The following is a 20,829-nucleotide window of genomic DNA, read 5'->3' on the forward strand; positions in this document are numbered from 1 at the left end:
TAACTTTTGATTGGCTCGGCGCTTTGTCCCATTTTCTTGTGGGTGTTGTAGTTCTTTGTAAAGGTTCGTCCAGCCTTACCAAAAGCGACACAAAAGTTGCGCATGCGTAGTGTGGAAAGCGCGGCCGGGGCTGTGTAGGCTTTTTCCAACCAACTTTAGATCAAATGTCCGTGTAATAAAACCCTGATTGGCTAATCCTAACCCTAACCCCGCCCTAACCTTAATTGTAACCAATCAGAGGCAGGCATTCCCGAAGTCAGTTGGGAAAATTCTCTCGCGCCGGGGCCTGATAAGAAAGGTTAGATTTTAAAGGGAAATCAAGGTTGTCGAGGTGTGCGGTGGACGCAGCGGGACTGGGGTAGGTGGCATGCGAGCTTCGTGTAATTGAATGCTTAAATGGCGCTGGTGCTCTTGTGCTCTCAATGTCTCTAGTTGACCACGACCCTGTTTTACCTCATGTTGGGAGTGACAAGTTAAGAGAAGTAGTTAGCCGCAAGCTAACTGGCTAACGTTGGCGTTACCGGTTAACGACAGCTGGCTAGCGCACTCGCTAATGAACCCCCTTTTGTTTGGTACAGTCAGTAGCATATGGTTTTGCTACCTTAACGCAAACGAGTGTACTCTAAACGTATATTAAACAAATCTATTGGTGCACAAATTATCACCTTTCTCAGACGGTATGTTTGCAGTATTTGTTAGTGTTGCATGCCAATGGCCAAGTGTTTGCTTTAAATAAGGTTCGGTTAGATGGAGAAATGCTGCGATGGTTGTATCGACGATACAAGCGAACATTTGCCTGGTTTTAGCGCCATATGAAATTGTGACCATTCAAATCCACATGAGAGGGGCTAGCGTCAGCAATTGAAACTAACATATGTATATGTAACATATGCATATATATGCATAACTTATGCATGGCAAGGGAGCCAAGTTCTTTATCATTTCAGTTTATTGACAACATGGAATTCAGACATGAGTGCAAAGCAATAAAATAATAAGTAAATCAGATAATGAGTGTGTTGGTAGATGTGGAATTGCAGCACCTGACACCTTAAAAAATGTTTGACGATTCAGGAGCAGATGGAGCCTCATCACTCATCCACCACATGCAAATTTCAAAATTATTGGTTATAACCACTGACTATGGGGGGATTGTCTTCTCAAACTAGCTGATTCTGGCTCTTCACTCCCATTTTCCATTGTGGAACAAGTTCATAATTTTAAGGGATGCAGGCCAGTGTGAATTGTTGTCTAGTTATGTTCACATTTGCATTGAAGAAGTTAGCCACATTAACACAAGTGTAATCATAAATTGTTGGTTTGTAGAAATATTACATGTACCATTATACCAAGGAGGTCAAAGCCACAGCACCCTGACAACATATGTAAAAAATATTCCAAGAAACAGTCATATGATTTAGTTGTTGAACTTTTTGTAACTTTTTATGGTTTTAAATTGCTTTCAGTTGTTACAATCTTGATTGTTATATTGCTTGGAGAAAAAAGGAGAAAAAAACCCCCAGCTTCTTTTGTTTCAGATTTCTTTGATTCAAGTTGATTATAAAGAGGAATTCCTTTTAACAGACACCAAGCTTGTAACAGGACAGTGCAAAATTATACTGCTGGTTGTGGCCCATGGTGTTTTGTTAAAGAACTGACCTTGGGTGCATCATCATTCACACATGTGTACAGTTTACATCCATCAGGTCATACTTACTACCCTTAATATTTTTGTGATTGGTATGTCACTGGATATTTTAATATTCAAGGTGAATGTTATTTAAAAACACTTCTGTCTCTCTCCCCCTCCAGAGTGCTGCTGATTGCAGGGCTCACTGGAGCAGAAGTGGCGTGCTATTCCCCTCTCCTCCTTTCATGTCCCCCCCATGTGTGTCCCTGTATATTAGTGCACCCCCACCCGCCCCCACTTGTCTCACTTCTTTGGCTCAAAGCTCCCGTCTCCCCCATGCTTTGGACAAAGCCAGCTCACTGCCAGCCCAATGACTGCCTGGATCGTCCTGCCTGTCAGCCTCTCTGCCTTCTCCATCACAGGAATATGGATAGTGTGAGTGACACATTTTCTAGACATGGTAGCATTGAAATACCTCCTTTATTTGCTGATTAGCCATTTCCTAAGAGGTACCTTGTGCTTTTGGAGTTGGCTTTGTCCTGATTGAACCCCCTATGTTGCTAATAGTTCAACCCATGACATTATGGGTTGGGTCACATTACGTGTTGTGGTGACATTTGACATTCCTCATTCTGAAAAATTATGCACTCTCTTCACAGCTATGCCATGGCTGTGATGAATCACCATGTTTGTCCTGTGGAGAACTGGTAAGTCATTATTTGATATGAGGAAGCAGGCATAAAGATGTAATTCGATGTTTTGATTTTTAAATTTAGGCACAGTTTATTCCTTAACTACTTCCCTTTATAGCCACTTTGTCATTTGTTTATGTAAACTCATTTGTTGGGCTCCAGGAGGACTAGCCTATTGCTGTAGAATCAAATGGGGACCCTTATAAATAGATAAACTAAACTGAACTTGTCATTGTGTCCTGATCTATGCAGGTCCTACAACGTAACATGCACAGAGGAACTGCCCCGACCAGGCTTTCCCAAGACATGCTGCACCATCCAGGACATCCCCCTCATCAGGTCTCCTATTATACTCCACAGGCTCTATGCACTGTTCTTTCTCTTTATTTCTGCAACACAGGAACCAATTGTTTGTCAGCAAAGGCCCCAAGACATGAATTAGCACCTTGTTGTATGGCAGGGCTGTGACCGTCATTAACCCACACAGGCATAAACTGCACTTTCTCAATCTGCAAATCTGTCTGACCACTGGCAAGTACATAAAGAAGCACTTTTGTTTGGAAATGAATGTCACAAGATGTGAGACAGACACATTGGCCTGTGTTCACAGATGCCTCCTAGAAGAAATTCTTCAAGAAGGGTGGCTTCTCGTTGATGATATTCATAAAAAAAAAGAAGGTGCTCCATACGTCTGTTATCGGAATCAATTTATATAATGCAACAAATGTAAAGGAAGGTGCTTGTCTTGGTGGCTTTGTTGAAGGAACAGACAACTTGTACAGTGAAGCGTTCTATAGGCTTCAAACAAACTAGTTTGCGTGACTCATTGTTTGACCATGTTGGTCAGGCCGCAAAGTCATTCATACATTTTTTCCAAGTCAAAGGTTGGACAAGAAGCTGTTTGTCATAGAGAGAGGTTTGATTATAACCAGGTAGCCCTTTTAATCGTGTAGAGTCAAACAAATGTGGAATAAGGTAAACCGTCTCAGATAGTTTGTGAGTGTTACCACTCACAAACTATCTGAGACAGTTTGCCAACTTGTCACAAAGTGACAAGTAGTTGTGTGAAGAATGAAGAGATAGAATTGGCAGATCACTTGAAACCATGCCCATTTTCATACCTAAGCACACCTGGCTAATTGCTGTGGAAAATGGGTGTGGACTTCAAAATGTTGGTTTTGAAATTTACCAAAAAAAATTCAACATTTTGGATTTTATCAATTTCATGAATTCTGATTCTTTAGCACACATTTTGAAGTAGAAACAAAACATATTTCAAAAGCAAATACCTCTATAGTATTTAGGGTTTAGAATACTGATCACCGCCCTTCGGTGTAAAACTCAAATTACTACACCAATATGCTGTCATTCTTGTAGGATTCTTATTCTAACTTTACTGTCACAAAATTTACAACTGTGTACACAGTGAATTTTGACAAAGAATAGGTTATAAATAAAACTGTAAATAGCAAGATATAGATCATGTGTCTTGACTGTCAAAATGAAGGAGACCTAGCAGTTCAAAAGAAATGTAAACCTTTCATGGCAAATCTTGTCACTGTACAGTGACACTCATTCCCTGTCATTTCCCATTTAATGCAATGATAAATAGTTTACCTATCAGCAGCTCTCTGGGGCTAAACTTGGAAGAGGGGTCATATTGCTCTGAAAACTTGTAAGTAAGAGAAATATAGAATTGAGATATTATTCCCTATCATACCATATAAAATTTGGATATCTGCTGTTTGTGCATTAATGGGAGGTGCTAACGATACTAGTGCTAATTGAGTGCGGGGCATTAAGGTGAGTGGGACTGATAGAGCCATCAAAAACAAGACATTCTTTCAGGTCAAGACCATGCTGCAGAAAATGCTTTGGCATACTGGAGGTGCTTCCTCTCTTGCAGGAAAAAAAGTCTGACTGCAATTTGCTGAATTGCTTTTTTTCTGTAGTGAAGCTTAGCGATACATTTGAGCATTTGCTTTGGTCAGCTGTGTTGTAAAACACTACCTGCTCTGTTGACACACAAGAGACGGAAGACGTCAGGATAGCAGCTCTTGGCTGACGAAAGCTTTTTATAGACTTAGTTGACTTATTTTAATGCTCAATGCATCTGTTCATATTTGAACATGAATGAAATTATGATTTCAGGATTGAATGGCTCTTGGAAATTTGGAACCGGTTCTCAATACCCAACCCTACTTATGGTGCAAGAACAAATGGGCCTCACAAAGAATGCAAGGAGCTAGTGCAAGACATGCCAAACAGTAGACAGCACATATGAAAGTCACCAGCACTCAGTCCACAGTTAAGTTTTTGTATTGTGAATAAACTCTAAATATTTTCTTATAAGTGCTGTATTTCCCTGTGTGTTTTGTGCTGTTCTACAGTAAGTGTGGTTCCTACCCTCCAGAGAGCTGCCTGTTCAGCCTGATTGGCAATGTTGGAGCTTTCATGGGTAAGGCCTTTACCCTAATTCCTCATCCCACCTAATGACAACAATACATGATGTACTGAACCTGGGCTCTAGTCTGATTTTATAGAATGACACAAACATACACACAGAGCTATATATAGCAAGTCACAGCAATGAAAGCAGGTGTGTGGGAGGACCTTCGTGTCAACTGATTTAGATCTTGAAAGTAAGCTGCTATCAAGTAACATTGTTTTGAGTCTTTTATAGTCAAGACATATTTGTTAGGTTAGTGTCATGGAAACATGGTGACCAGTAGGGGTGGGAATCTTTTGGAATCTCATGATTTGATTTGATTTTGATTCTTGGGGCCACGATTCGATTCAATTTTCAATTCAAAAGGATTCCCGATTCAAAATTGATTCTAGATTTGGTACATAGGGGTGCTAATTTCAGGATCTACTCCAGTCTGCTGTGCGCTAAGGCGGTGTGGCAAATTATGGCATGAAAAGCAGACTAAAAAGATATATCAGTTGATTGCAATAATGTGAACACACAAAGGCAAACCTAACCGTTATCAGTAAAAAACAAAAAAAAATGACGCAATGGTATCTCGTACTTTGGCTAAATTGTCTGGATCATAAATCTAAAACCTTCATTGTCGACTACACTGTAGGGGTGCAGGTCTTTTGAATTGAATCAGGCGATGGATCTAGTTTTTTTTTTTTTTGCCCGTTCAGAATTGGCTGGGAATTTGGTAAAGTGGTGCAGTGTGCGTTGGTTGTTTGTTAATGTTGCAGGAGGTCATTGTTCCACTGGGGAGTTGCACTTAATTTCTTTGTACAGCTGTGCAATGACAAGTAAAGGCATTCATTCATTCTTTCAACTCAGGGCTCACATCATACGCCATCACCCAAACATTTAGTAGTGTTCCTGAAATACTTAACTTTAGTTTTGCAAATCTTGCATATTGAATGAGTCATGTCAAGCTCCTTCTTCCCCGGGAGATGGTAAAATCCGAAATGCGCCCAAACGCTTGCCTTCAATGATGATGTGACTGGCTTAATCTGTTGCTGCTCCATTTTTAGAAAGGCTAACATTAGCAGCGACTGACTAGCCACTGTCGTGTTTTCTGGAAGCCAGAACAGATGTGCGGCAAGTCAACATTGCCAGCAGCGAGGAGGCTGCTTAAGACTGAAAAAAAAAAAGTTTTTAAAAATCGATTTTTGGAATTTGTGAACTGATTCAGAATTGTAGAAGATGAGAATCGCGATTCTCACGTGACTTTTTTTTCCCCACCCACCCCTAGTGACCAGTATTCATGAGAGCTTGAGGACCTGCTTTGACAGCAGTTTCAGTTGGTCACCATTTTTTCTTCATTTGCTAGTTTGCTATATTAAAACTTTGGAACAGAATGGGCAGTTAGCAGCCAACAAAATGCTATTTTGGCTATATGACGTCTTCTCTGGCAGTGCAACACCCTTACCAATGCTGATAAAACGCAGTTTAAATCAGTTGAGGAACAGCAATATTTTGCAACGTTTTTCTAAGTCCTCGTTCTAAGTGACAAGGATTTGAATTTCAGCAGTGATTTTTGGTCGTTGCATTAGTATTTAGATTGTTCCCTAACCCTTGGTGTTGTGTTTATCAGGAATTTTACAGCAATCTTTTAACAACTCAGCCAATCAGACCGAGAACTTGATTTAACAGTTTTATGATTTGGAATAAGTTGCACTTGGATATTGACTAAAATACAAGAAGCATGCTATAAAAACTTGGATTTGTAATTACATAGCCATGTATGATAAAATGAAACCTAGATTGTACCTCACTCTCAGCAGTTAAATACTGTATGTTAGATCCCTCTCTTGAATAATGATGTGTGGTAATTGGTTTCTTCTCTTTAGGACTAGTTAAACAGTGTCGTAAATGATAATCAAGCTATTTTCTAAGTTGCCATAATGCTGCATGGTGGCTGCATGTGTCGGCCACTAGCCTTCAGGAGATGCACAGAGGTTTTAAATAGCCTCTGCACTCTAATCAATAATGGATGTGGTCTTTCTTCCATTTCCCCCTCCCTCTCATACCCCCTCCCACATCCTCTATGTGACCTTCTTCCATTACTCTGCCTCCTGTCTTGTTTTTCACCCCCTTTCACTGTCCCTGTTTTGTCCCTCTGCTCTTAATTACAACTCACTCTATCCATTTTCTCTCCTTGGTGTCGATGGCCTCCCTCTTTTTCCATCCCCTCATAAACCCCTTTCACATTTCTTCTTTCCTCTATCCACTCTCATCCCCTTCCCTTTTACCAGCTACTATCCAAGTGGTTGGGTGTCCACCCCTGTGCTCCTCACTGTTGGTTGCTTTTGAAATCTGCAATATAGGAATTTAAATGTATTTTACTGTTTTCCTGTTGTATTAATTAAATTGCTCTGTATTTAAGTGTAGACTACCTTAATTGTAAATGCACTTGTTTCCTGCTCTCTCAAGTGGTCATGGTGTGCCTCCTGCGCTACGCCCAAGTGATAGAGCACAGCCACCGGTGCTGGATCAACACTGGTGCCCTGGTGTCTGGTTGCACCAATGCTGTAGGCCTGGTCATGGTGGGCAACTTCCAGGTGAGCTTTCCCCATTGTTATATTTTATTCATTCTTTTTTTGCAACAGATCACATACATGTAAAACATTTTCTGTTTCTGGCTAACTCTACTTAAAGGATTACTGGGTCTCTGCCATAGATTGTATAAAAACATGGTCAAAGCATCTGTGATGCCATCCATAGGTTTCTGAAGAGCCATTTTTTGAAGTTATGGCTTGGTGTTTACGCTCATGTTATCTTGTTAGATTTTGGAGCTGGTACATCTTAATTTGGGCAATGAGATAAAGCTGAGATGGACTCTGCTTCATACACATAACCAACCTGTCAATCACTTTGGAGAGAGCCTGTCAATCGAGACAACCACGTCCCCAATCACACTGATCTTTAAGACTTTATATTCTCTTAAAGGAGTGATCATTTTCAACAAAAAACCCCCACCAAAACACAAATTAGAAGAAGTAAAATTGGCTATTAAGATACAAACTTCTTTTGGAAAAAAATTTGACTTTGTATTTCTGGATATAATTCAGGGATCTCTTGACTTGCATGTATCCGGAGGGTTTTTGTAATCAGTGTCTTGCGGCCATTAGAAGCACTGCATATTGAAGCACCTCTGCACTGGCATCCAAAATCAGGCATGGTCGTTGCCGCTTGGTCTCTACTGGGTTTGGAAAAATGAATGACACTTGGGTTTATCAAACTAGGGATTTCCATGTTTAGGAGCGCCCTGCAGAGGTAGATTAACTGCTGATCAGGTGAGCTACTGGTGTTGTTATTTTTTGTAGTTAGTACTCAAATATAACATTTTTGCTAAAGATAGTTTTCCAAATGCTAAAAAAGTCTGGCCAGTAATAAAATGGTTAACTCTGGATTCATTGTAAATACATTGTTGTTTATGGTAGTGGTGAGCAGTGTATTATTGTTAGAAAGGGTATAGTGAAAATGTACTGCTGTGGATTTTCCATACCTCTCCTACCACAGTTAAAATCTATGGGTGTACATTGCATTATGCTGTCTACCTGTATACCTGTTTCAAATATGCATGGTTCCTAATTGGAAATCTTCAACATTCAGAGAGAGATTTTCCACAGCAGCAGTAATCTCTAACAAAATATGTTCGCTAAAGGAGCACATCGCAACTCAAAATTCTAAGGGATGGGTATTTTATTAGGTAACACTTCTCATTAAGTGCTTGTGATAAGTGTTAGTTAATAGGTTTTAAGGTCCATATAAGTACTTGTAAAATGCTTATTAACATTATTTTCGGCCACTAGGTGGCGCTTGCAAAATATGCAAAACTTAACCTAAGACGAGTGGAAAAAGTACATCCAATCTGTATAAAACTGCGTGTCGCATCTAAGAGCCTTCATGATTAAAAGTTATTAAAATAATTTTGATAGTCCACAAAATGCAGAAGTTATGACTTAAAAGGTCCTTATTACCTAATATTCCTATTAACACAATGTTAAGCATTTTATAAGGAGCTCATAAGGACCTTATTACCTATTCACTAACACTTATTGCATGCTCTTAATGTAAGAATCTATTACTTTGTGATCGGAGTGCTTCAGTTTCTTAACCAGGTTCCTTCCACCTTTTCTTTAGGTTTTTGCTCATTGACAGTGACAGTATAGAGCTCTGCCAGTGATGACTTCTGTCCAGTTCTGTACTACCATTTTGATTCATTATCCAGTACCTTTAGTTTTTCCTTTCTTACTAATGGTTAAGATATTGTGGTCCGTCAGGACTGAATGAGGTTTTTTTTTCCCACTTAAAATTTGCATGCAAGCCATTGCATATTACAAACTATAGTGACTAAGGCTGCTAATGTAGTAATGTAGCTATCTGGAAGCAAGATTTTGAGAGTGGTGGTTTATATCCTAGTGAGTTGTGCTGTTCTCACAGTGACCTTGAAACGTGCGCAAACTTGTTGAGTGGTCCTTTTTCTGATCACCCAACTTTATTATAAGTGCAGTCATAGAGAGAAGTAATACCAGAGTAACAGCAAAAGCTAGGGATCTGTGCTGTGAGTTTCTTTCTCTCTGGCCTTGTGAGATTAGCAGTGCATACACAACAGCACTCAGTCTAGCACATTTACCTTCAACTTGTATTCAGTACAGTGGGATTCTTAATAAAAACACTTGTCCAAATACAAGACCATTTGACCTGACCCTAAGATAACAAGCTATACTTTTGCCTGTTCTACATGTTACCTCACCATATACCAGTGTTCCTTGTTTTTCTGAAGCCATCCTATGTAAAAGACCACATCTTTAAAGTGATGATCTCAAACTTTTTAAAAAAAATGAATGTCCATTTGGTTACTATATCACCAACTATGGTAAAACAATAATGATTCAGCTCACTCTTAATTCATGAAAGCATTTGTATTTTGAAAAATGGTGTTGGTATGATACTTTCCGTGAAAAAAACTTCAAGTTGCGCATATCAACCATGATAGGAACTGATCCGTTTTATTTCAGTCAGCAGTGGTTGGCCCACCAGGACTAACCAGAAAGAAGCATCAAAGATGGTCAGCTAGCAAAAGATGGTAATCTAGCTGACAGTGGGAATCTTCGAGATTGCCACTTTAAATCCAGTCAGAACTTACTCCAAGATGATGAGCTACTGGTTGAAGCCATTTCCATAAGTTACCTTTTGACATCTGTCCTTGTGGTAGTATCTGAGATCTTATAATCTATGCAGGATTAAAAAAAAATTGGTTGTCTGGATGCCCAGGACAACCGATTTGTTCAGAACTAAATAAAAAGCTTGTGAAGAAAAATATGAACATTCCCTGCATGGTTTCCAGGTGATATGACAGTATCATGTACCCACAAATCAATGAAATAATCTAATTTACCATCTGAATTCCCTCTGTACATATGTCTCCCGGTAGGTAGACCATGCCAAGTCTCTACACTATGTGGGTGCCGGTGTGGCGTTCCCAGCAGGGCTGCTCTTTGTGTGCCTGCAGTGTGTGCTCACCTACCGGGTGGCCATGACGGCGCTCGACTACTGGATGGCGCACTTTCGTGTGGCGCTGGCAGCAGGAGCCATGGTCTCTCTCGTCCTCAGTATCCTTTCAGTCTGCCTGGGAAAGTGCAAGAGGAGGAAGATGGGGGAGGCAGAGGACAAATATCCCTTTACACTTTAAAGTTACTAAAAAGACGAAAGGGAACGCTGAAATTATGAAAACTTGGCTCTACAGACTCTGAAATAGCAATTGTTAATCTTAATGTGTTTCTTAAATGTAGATACTGTGGATCTAAGCAATTTCTTTTTGTAAATCTCTGTAGTCATTAGTAAGTGGTGATAATATCGAATTAAATCAAGTGATGTTTGTTTAGTGTGAAGTCAGTTATCCACTAGTAGGACCCTGTAGTTCATAGCTGATGGGACTCGATTTCAAATTGAGTTCACATACGAGTTATCTGTTGCAGATTCTCTTCAGGTTCTGCAGGGGGTTTGATGTAATATTGACCTTCTAGCTGACAGGATAACTGTTGCAGGACTGTGAATAATGAGGTCCTTTCACATTGGAGCATGGTGCTCCGAGGCTGATCCAACTCCTCTTATTGCCCTCATCCTACGGTTCTGTTTTGAGATGTAAACAGATATTCTACCTTCTGCCTGGCCTTTTAAGCTTTAGCGTACTAGGGAGCACATGTTCTTGCCTGTTTGTTTTAGCTTCAAAACTGGATATCCAGCCATACTACTTTAACATATGCTCACATTGGACCATGTTGTTCATTTGTCACCCGCTTTCTTACATCTTTGCTGTTTCTTCCCACTGCTGTCTCTCAAATAAATTAGACTTAGAGATGTCCCTGCTCCTTAACTCACTCCACCCTTAGGTGGCATCTTCTTCATCCATGAGAGCTTTGTCCTGCAGCATGCAGCTGCCATTTGTGAGTGGGTCTTCACTGTTGACATCTTGGTCTTCTATGGCACCTTCACATATGAGTTTGGCACTGTCACCAACGAGACCATGATGGCTGGCTTGCAACAGACTCTCCACCACAGCTCTGGGGTTATCATGGGCTCTGGGGCCCGGTCCACAGCACTGGGTGGTGGGACGAAAGGCCTTAAGTCTCCTGGGGGAAGCAGCACATCTACCCATCTCAACTGCACCCCGGAGAGCATAGCCATGTTGTAGCTCTGTCGCACACCTGAAAAGGTCAGATAAGTCATCGCCAAAGTGCTGCAGGGGTGCTTGTCCAACAACACAGGGCAAGGGAGTTTACAGAGGCACATGGGAAGGAGGAGAGGTTTTTTTTGTTTATGATTGGATTGAATTTAACTGGCAGCGGGTTATTATGTCTGTACTGTTTCATTGTTTTCTAGTGCTGTCAGAGGCCATTGGGTTAGCGGCTGCAGTCAAACTGGGTACTGCGTTTGCTTTAGTGACACTTGAAAGATGGCTCAATGTGCCGATTCAGGGGATTTATTTGTTCTACCAATGTCCTCAAGATGGCTTTTGACTTGGAAAAACAGACCTGCAAATCTTTTATAGGTAGATATTTCTTAACATTTTGTTTGGCCAATGTGGATTTTGCCAGTGTACATTGTGGTATGGCATGAGAAGGGTTTTTGTTTTTTTTTTTGTTTTTTTTTTTTTGTTTTTTTGGAACCACAAAATGCTACCCCCCCCCCAGACTTCCTCTATCCAGCATTTAGTGTGGCCCACCCTCTTGCTGTTTTGACCCCTCCCCCCTTATCTTTGCACGCCACACTTTGAATGAGAGAATAATATTAGAGTATGTTTGAGTATAGGGTATGTACTCTAAAGTCTCTCAAGTAGTAAAATATTGAATGTTTGAGAAGTAAATACTTTAGGTAGTCAATGGTAATGTAACAGGTTGACAGACTATATGCACATGGCCTTTTTATTTATCAAGTATAAATTATCTGTCAAAATCATTAACATAATTTGACTTGAGAAATTTACATGTGTGCACAATATCTGTCTGCTGTTTGAAACCCCACATAGATGGTTTGAATGATCATTTTGATAGTTTCCTCTAAATGTTTCAAAGCGTATTTATAAATATATCTGTATTTTGGGCCACTACATTTCTCGTCCTCTGCAGGACATAATCGGTTTAGTCGACATGAAGTGTGGAATGGTTGCATGATCGCTGGTTTATTCTGCCTTTGTTTTTAACTTGGGCAATCTGCATCACAATCACTCATGACTGCTGTCCTTGGATTTCTTTTTGTAGTTCTCCGCAGCTCACATTTCATACCATTTTATTTTATTTTCAGTGGTTTTGTTCCAGCTATTTCATCTGATCACTCCTTTGGAGTGAGTGATGCCTTTTTCATAGAAGGAAAGTGGGGTTTTGCCCTAAAGAAGTTGATTATAGGGCTCTTTCTAATGTTTGGAGTGAGGACACTTGAACAGGAGTGAGGACACTTGAACCTAGTTCTTGTAGTGAAATAGTTACATAAAGGTATAATACATTAAACCTAGTTACTAACAGAAGAATAGCTTTTGTCTATACTCTCATGTTATGGGGGATACTTTGATTCCAGGCTGGACCCTTGGAAGCCTTATTTGAACACAGCAGATAAGTTGCTTTTTTTTATATGTCTTTAGGCATTGTGCCATTGAAATTTTGGGTGTCACAATTTGTCATAACGGTCTGAATACGGTGTAAAATCAGGCAATATTAAAGTCCTATACAAGCCATTTTGGTCTTTGTAAGGTGAGCCATGTCATGGTTCAAATAATGATCATTATTGGTGCTCGATAAAAGTGTTAGGTAGGTGGTTCCTGTTGCCAACCTTTCGTAAACGGTGAAGTGATTTCTCATATTTGAGAACCAGCTTAGTGGCAGACATGCCCTGGCCAGGTGAATGCTCACACTGCAGCAGACTAGCGCCACCTTGAGGTAAATGTTGATCCTAACACGGATCACACACTTGGATCGAAGTCCATAGACAGGATGTGTCTGGCTCCTTTCTTAGTAGGGCATATCTTCTCATCTGTAATCAGTTTCAGGGGTCCATCTTATAACCGCTAACACAGTATTTTACCCATTGTTAGTATTTTTAATATTTTAGACTTTGTCTGAACACTGGATGCCAGCAATACAAAGTTTTTTGCGACACCTACCTCTGTGATATCTGTGAACTTGATGTTGTTTCATCGCAGGGTTTATAGATTTTTTTTTTCCATCTCTTAAGTCCATATTTTCCCCCTAGACTAAATACTATTACTAGATTTGAAGATGACGTATGCCAGTCTTATAGACCATATCAAGCTGCATACCCGCCACCGTGACTTTATAACAAATTGAACGCTTTTGACAACAAATATCAAAGTATGTTAAGTGACAGTGGGTCTAAAGCTTCATATAAAATGTGGTCTTGTGGGAATGAGGGGTTTTGTTTCCCCCCCCCCCCCACCCCCGTACTTCTCAAGACCTTGTGGATAGACTTTGTTTCAAGAGGTGGACATTATTCCAAATACTATTCCGTACATTCCTCTCTTTCTCAGACTTCTTTCTCAGAAAAGGAAGCCTGACACGCTGAGCAGCTGTTTCATAAAAATGGGGTTTCTAACTCCTCCTTGCCAAAAGAGAGTGGAATCTTTGTTTGGAATTTGGACTGATTGTCTCTGAGTTGGCGGTACGGACTAGCTGTAGGTCAGCAGTCTCTCCCAGCATGTGACATCCAAGGGCCATGCTTATCAGGGATGTAACTCCAACCAACCAAAACCACAGCAGCCGATCTCACCGATTAGCACACCCGCAACCAAAGAGGAGAGAACTACTTGGTGAAATTAGCTAGTTGGGAGGATTTTGGTTGGAAAGAGAGCCCATCTTACATTCAGCTCTGGATGGAACATGGTTGGAAGTCGACTGACGTAGATGAATGGGAATTTGGATGGTCACCTACTCTGTGATGCAAAGTCTAACTCCAGTGTGTGTATGTGTGTGCTGTTTTTCTTTTAGCCTTATCCCCTTATTCTGTGCCAGACGACTGTGTTCAAATATTGATTTTGTAGCCTGTTTTACCATACTACTAATGGATCACATGGTTAGACTTGGCAGTTTGTACAAACCCTTACACGAGGGTGTGAATTATTTTGTGACAGCGTCTATCTTCCACTGGACATGCCAAAATATAAAAGTGGCTTTACAACCTGTTTTTTTTTTAAATCATTATTTGTCAACATCTGCAATAAGTTAAATAGCTTCAGCCTTTCTTTTTTTTTTTTTTGGTTACGAAAGGCCTGAAAATGTCTTGAATACCAGAAAACAGCAAAGCAGAAACAGATGTCTTTAAAAAAAAAAGTCTTTTAGAAACTGCTTAAAACTTGTATTGTACTCAGTTTGATGGTAATGGAGTCACTGAAATCCCAAAAAAGGCAAAGCAGAGAATATTTTTCCTTTTATAGATTCTGTAAATATGTATGATTTGTCTATCATTTAGGTATTTTCTTTTGTCAGATTTATATTAAAATACAAAATAAATGAATTATTAGGAAGTGCTTTGCATGGTTGGTCTTTGAACACAAATGGCTGCTGTGTACATATATTGAGCAATTATCAATATGGTATTGCTTGATAATATTCAAAGAAGAGTTCATACAGTAAATATAATGTTGCATTTCATTGCTATGGGATAGTCATTGTTTGGGTCAAATGTGATTGTAGTAATAACCATGGTCTGTTGCTGAACTAAAAAAAAAAAAAATCAAAAACCACTTTTCCAGACCAGATGAGGTAAGAATAAAACAGTATGGAGTAAGTTATGTAATGTGTTAATACACATTACTGGTTTACAATCACTTAACATCCAAAACAGCTCTCAAAAACTCAAAACACATTTAAAGGAATGAGCTTAAACGTATAACTCATCAATTTAAAAACATCCTAACTTTAAAAAACAAAAAACTGGTCAGTTAAACTAAATATCCCAAACTTTGACAACAACCTCAAGACACAGGAGCTCATTCAGAGCTGGTTTAGCTCTATTTTCAAGTATGTTTAAAATAAAATCCACTAAATGATACAAGTGCCATTTAAATTCTTTGGATTTGGGTAGTATGTGATTTGTGTCAAGACGTTATTTCCTCCACGTCTAACGTACGCTTACAAAAGCAAGGTCACAAACACCGATGGAATTTCCCCTGTGAAGTTTCCCCTGGAAAAGTTTAGTCTGTTGCATATGTCAACAAGGAAGGCCGGCTGCAACCTTGACGCAATGAAGGAAATGATTAATAAGCGCAAAATATAAAATCACACCCTACTTTGATTTTAGTCTGAAAGGGAAATGAGAGAACGATGATCTTATCGGGGTTTTCTGCTTGATGTACAAGTCTCGGGCTAACCCACCCCATTCAAGTCATGTCACTCGCATAGCTTGTACTCCTTCTTCTAAACGTCTGGGCCAGTAGAAATACCTCATGGTTTGAGAAACCAGCGGATGGAACAGATTTCACGCCTGTGACAGTGTTTATTTAAAGCCATCTTTCCTGTCAAGACCCTGAACCTCAACCTGCTCACGTGTTCTAAGGTGCCAAGCAGAGCCCAAGTCTGTGTGTCTTGTACAGAGGTAAAAACGGCATGAAATGCTGAACGTGCACTCAGCCTGGATTATGTGTGTGTACAAGATATAAAATGTGTGCTCTATCTCGGTGCAAATGAACCATAACACCCCCCCAACATTAATGGTATGGCCCATCAGCTTCTGATATCCTCTGATTTCCTCTGTTGAAAATAACTTAGAATTTAAATTTTGTCATTCAAACCTAAAACAATGAAGAATCTACTGATGAGTCTAGCCTTAATGAGTGAACCCCACTAGAAAAAACAGTAGACCAAATCAACTAAACCTCCATCTGACCTGTACTGAGCAGATGTGTGGTAGATCCCATTCGTCACCAGAGAGAAGGGGTTGCCACGCTTTCACCACCATTTTTTAAAGTTAACTTCATGTCCACGTCCTGCCTCCAAATCAAGTGCATGTTTTGTGATTTGAGCATGCATTTCCTGCAAATTTAGCATAATCTTTTTAAACCTTATGTGCTCTTTTAATATGGTCTCTGCATAATTTTATTTCTTCTTTGGGCAGAGGGATGTAGCCAGACTTGTTTGTTAACTAAATTTCTAGTTTTCAAATATAAACGTGTGGAAGTAAATTGTTTTCACTCTCTATATGTAGTTATGATCCGTCAACAAAAACACTTCCGACAAGGTACGTCTCATCAGCCTTATGGGATACATTAAAACCCTAATACAAAAGTATTTCATATTTGATTGATAAACTGCATTATGGAAAACAGTTATCTATTGTAGAATAGAGGGGGAAAAAAGATTTAAAAGTAACTTCCAGACACATGTAGGTTTTGTATTATCGCTGGATGTCTTTGCATGTGTTAAAGCTCAAAAAGGGTTTTTTTTTCCTTGTTTTTTTCTCCTTTAACTGCAATTGGGAAATGTCAGTTGTGTTTCCTTATTCAGAAGGTGGATTTTTTTTTTAAAAGTGCTATACAAATTTATATCTTTGTTTATATTATCAACAAAATGATATATTGTTTCAGTTGCATATACACAAAAATAAATTACTGCTACCAAATAAATGACAAAAAGCACACATCAAATTTGAGATTTGAAGTGGTGTTCCCAACTTCTCCAAGGCAGTCTTACAATGGTCAAAACAAAAAGTCAGTCTCGTGTCAGTCTGTTGTCCCAGGTGTCATGTGTACATGGCTCCATGTAGGTCTTCCAGCCTGTGTTCCCTCTGTTTTCGTCTCTCCTGGAAGACATAAAAAATAAATCCTTTCAAGGGAGCGATATTATCCTGAAAAAAACCCCCACTTAAAGTGAGAAAACCAATTGTGCCACAGTTGTAAGTATTTAAAGACTTACCTTGTCTTTTTTAAACTCCTCATACTCTGGATTGTCAGTTGGTAATTCAAGGCGACATAGCGGACAGGAGTTGGTCTGTGAATGATAATATAAGGTCAGAGGAATTTTAAGTCATACTAACATTGCCATACTGTGCTCAATGTAGTGCTGTGGTAAATGGACTGCATCTTATATCTTATATCTTTTCTAGCTGCAAAAGCCACTCAAAGTACTATACAATTAATGCCTCACATTCACACACACCCCCACCATACACAAACACACACACACACACACACACACACACACACACACACACACACACACACACACACACTCTCATAAACCAATGGCAGTACCAACCATGCATGGTAACAAACAGCTCATCAGGAGCAGATAGGGGTTAGGTGTCTTGCTCAGGGACACCAACATTTTTGCCAGGAGGAACCAAGGATCGAACCGGCAACCCTTAGGTTACCAGACAGCCAGCTCTACCTCCTGAGATACCGCCGCCCAGTGCAGAATTTGAACGACACACTTGTGTGCTTTACCTTCTTCAGCCAAGGTAGTATACAGCCTGAGTGAAAGAGGTGTTTGCAAGGCATCTCTCGTACTGTCTCTTGTTCCTCAAATTCCAGCAGACAAACTGGACATTTGAGACCTTTGTCTGTAAGAGAAAAGACAGCCAGGTTGAAATGTCTCAAAGCCCCAGCAAAAAAAGGAAGCTTTGCTTGGTATTCGTTTTTTTTAGAACTGCTGCACATTCATACAGCTACTAACATTATTACCTAGGAGCTGCCCAGTGTTACAACAACCCAGGGAGGCCATTGTTCAAGTGTAGTGCTGGGCGATATGAAAAATATTATCACAACAGTCGTAGGGAATTTTACAAATATAATCTGCTTACAAATGCAAAAATAGTATGTTGAAGAATCCAACTGAGGTTCATGACAGTGAACTGTCTGGTAATGTGAAGTAATATATCAAATTAAAGACATGTATGTAAGGGTTAATATTCCTGTCACTGCTCCTGACCAAGGGCAATGGCAAAAGAACTGGAGTGGGTCTCCGCATGGTGCACTGCAGCTGCCCACTGCTCCTAGTGTGTATGCGTGCATGTGTAAAGGATGGGTCAAATGCAGATGATCAATTTCCCCATGGGGATCAATAAAGTACTTCTAAATCAAAGATTTTCAAAAATATACCTACAAATATTGCAGATGTCACTTTGTGAGAAATTTTAGCAAATATTGTGTATCACAATATGACAATATCCAGATTTCATCCTGATAAAATACCATTGAAAGACAAACAATAATACTCAATTGTTGCCCAGCCTTACGCAAGAGCACACGGGCCACTATAACTTTCACACATGGTCTGGGGATTTAAACCAGCAAACTTAAATGTACAAGCCTCTTCTCTAACCTGTAAAGCTGCAATTGTCACTAACTGAATATAAAAATGTCTGTGTAATTAGGAACACTGTGAGACTGGAGTGAATTTCTGTGCAGCAGTCACCTGCTTGCTCCGGTGAAATAATGACCACAGAAAGGGTTTGAACTGCGGTTTTAGCAGCTGGAGGAGGAAGACGCTGGTCCCAGTCCGATAGGTCGAATGCCCCTGAGTCAATGTCCAAACCCTGCATTAAAGACCTACACGCAAAGACCAAGAGTCACAGCCTGCCTCTTCATGAATCAAATCAAGACAAGAAAGCAGGATATCAGTTTGTCTAAACTGAGTTTCCCCTCACCTTGCTAATTCTAGAAGAGCATTCTGGCGATACTGTTCCTCAGGGTTGGTGGGTTCACAGTCATGTTCATCAAAGTAGGATGCCATTATGTTGTGCTAAATATTTTTGTTCTTGTCACATACAGATACCTGGCAGGAAAACTAAATATATTAGTAAATAAACGTCACAAGCTGATTTTTTTTAAATCAAACTAACTACCACTTAGTTATGATAATGTCACAATCATGGATATGGCACCTTTAATAAGTAATTTGAATGACCAAGCACAACTAGGCTATATAATTTTAGGCTACATAATTTATTTGTAACACTGGGGTCAATTTGTGATTGTTCAATACAGTGTCATATCAGTCAATCACATTTTATTTGCATAGTACATTTCATACATTAAAATTGCTGTTTGTGTGTGTGAAAGATAAAAAACCAGACAAGTAAAATAAGTTAAAAATGAAACCTCAAAACAGGGTGAAGACAAGAGAATAATTAAAGAGAATGAGACGAATGTTAATATAATATATAGTATTTCACACATCATAAGCCCAAATGGTTTACTTTAGTAAACCACTTAACCAAGTGACAAACAGGGTAGCGCTTTACAAATCGAGAAAAGATGCTATGGCTAAAAAGCTAAGCTAACATGCTGGCTCCGGCTAACCCACAAGAGTAAAGCCAGACGTTAGGCTTTAAAAAAAACAAAAACTTCAAGAACCGCTGATAAACAACGTGTTTTCCTAAGGCTAGCACACTCGTTGTTTGCTATTTAACAATACTAAAAAAGAAAAGTAGACTCACCAAAACTGTTAGCAGTTACAACTTGCGTCTGTCATTTTTCCGGGTGTGACGACAACGTACCACGTGAGAAATTTGTCCAATCATAACTTAGAATCAGTGAACGAGCGTTACGGACACACTGAATCGATATCGAACACTCGGCTTTGAAAAGGTCAACTTTGAAATTAAACAAAGGTTGAATCATTTGATCAAGAATTTGAAATTGAAGCTTTTATTTGCTATTGGAAAGTCACCAGTCCTTCATAAGCCTTGAGGAAAATGGAAGATAGATGTATAAAACAAAAAAAACCTCCAACAGCAACGGAGAGAACCCAATTAACAGCAAAAACTAAACGTTTCTTCCCCGAAAGCGTTGGATCCGCCTGATTGTAAATTATTACAAAATTTTCTGTTGGAATTTACAGGGGTGCCCCAAGTTGTTTCAGTTGACTTCAAATCATGTGGCCATTGGGTGACAATGGTATTTACAATAAATAAATTCTTTGAAGTCACCCCCCCCCCCCGTTTGTGGTCTTTTCAAAACGGAAGTATGTAATATAATCCTGTTTCTATGACGTCCACAACTACCAGTGGTAACCGACTTATCTTATTTACTTAATGAGGAAAAATAGTTGCTGAAGGAAAATAAGGTTGGACAAGGAAGAAGAAATAAGTGATAAAATAACAAAGTTTTAAGTTATCTTAAGTTAGAGGCGTTAACTTTTTCAGTCCTAATCATTGAACTAAAAATATATGAAACATTACACCAGTCTTGTAGAGGGAAGTGGGTCACAGCTAAAACTCCAGAGGGGTTTATTGTAAGGAACCATTTCATGCCAACAGTTTTAAAAAGAGTTATGGTCCTCATTTGCTTTCAGCAACTAAGAAATTGATCGATATTTCTGTGAAATAATGGGTGTTAAACTTTTTTTAACCTTAGAGTTACTTTTTTCCCACAAGGGTTACAAATTTGTTGTACATTAGTCATTATCAACAACAATGTTTATGTGAATCAACTATAAAGACGACAATCCTTTAAATAATGCCGACATCTTATGACTATTCTGCTGTCTTTAAACAATATTGATTCATGTTGTATGCGGTAAGCC

General features: G+C 39.4%; 2 protein-coding genes across 3 annotated transcripts; one reads left to right on the top strand and one right to left on the bottom strand.

Moving 5' to 3' along the window:
• Positions 1 to 284: 284 nt before the first annotated feature.
• tmem150aa (transmembrane protein 150Aa) lies at positions 285 to 11,600 on the top strand. The gene is made up of 9 exons (XM_056292807.1): positions 285 to 358; positions 1,813 to 2,065; positions 2,290 to 2,337; positions 2,575 to 2,661; positions 4,713 to 4,780; positions 7,226 to 7,353; positions 10,233 to 10,410; positions 11,191 to 11,358; positions 11,419 to 11,600. The coding sequence occupies exons 2-9, from the start codon at positions 2,001 to 2,003 to the stop codon at positions 11,490 to 11,492; spliced, it is 816 nt and encodes a 271-aa protein (XP_056148782.1). The 5' UTR covers positions 285 to 358; positions 1,813 to 2,000; the 3' UTR covers positions 11,493 to 11,600.
• A 2,148-nt stretch (positions 11,601 to 13,748) lies between these two features.
• Positions 13,749 to 19,787, bottom strand: rnf181 (ring finger protein 181). 2 transcript variants are annotated; one of them, XM_056287159.1, is made up of 6 exons: positions 19,742 to 19,787; positions 18,950 to 19,077; positions 18,718 to 18,851; positions 17,748 to 17,863; positions 17,218 to 17,292; positions 13,749 to 17,104 (listed from the first exon to the last, which is right to left on the bottom strand). In XM_056287159.1, exons 2-6 carry the CDS (start codon positions 19,033 to 19,035, stop codon positions 17,045 to 17,047), a joined length of 471 nt encoding a protein of 156 aa, XP_056143134.1. In that variant the 5' UTR covers positions 19,036 to 19,077; positions 19,742 to 19,787; the 3' UTR covers positions 13,749 to 17,044. The 2 variants fall into 2 exon arrangements, with proteins under 2 accessions (XP_056143134.1, XP_056143142.1); XM_056287167.1 differs by having other exon boundaries at positions 18,950 to 19,089; positions 19,742 to 19,782.
• Positions 19,788 to 20,829: the final 1,042 nt, after the last annotated feature.

This window comes from Lampris incognitus, chromosome 1, assembly GCF_029633865.1.
Source record: "Lampris incognitus isolate fLamInc1 chromosome 1, fLamInc1.hap2, whole genome shotgun sequence".
NCBI classification, from domain to species: Eukaryota; Metazoa; Chordata; class Actinopteri; order Lampriformes; family Lampridae; genus Lampris; species Lampris incognitus.

Bases quoted from the DNA above. Each gene is read 5' to 3' on its own strand.
- tmem150aa (XM_056292807.1), top strand. From the start codon at position 2,001: ATGACTGCCTGGATCGTCCTGCCTGTCAGCCTCTCTGCCTTCTCCATC. The intron at 2,662-4,712 runs GTCTCCTATTAT...GCTGTTCTACAG, and splicing joins CAGGACATCCCCCTCATCAG to TAAGTGTGGTTCCTACCCTC. The intron at 4,781-7,225 runs GTAAGGCCTTTA...TGCTCTCTCAAG, and splicing joins CAATGTTGGAGCTTTCATGG to TGGTCATGGTGTGCCTCCTG.
- rnf181 (XM_056287159.1), bottom strand. From the start codon at position 19,035: ATGGCATCCTACTTTGATGAACATGACTGTGAACCCACCAACCCTGAG. The intron at 18,852-18,949 runs GTGAGGGGAAAC...CTTTGCGTGTAG, and splicing joins GCTCTTCTAGAATTAGCAAG to GTCTTTAATGCAGGGTTTGG. The intron at 17,864-18,717 runs GTGACTGCTGCA...TTTCTCTTACAG, and splicing joins TATTTCACCGGAGCAAGCAG to ACAAAGGTCTCAAATGTCCA.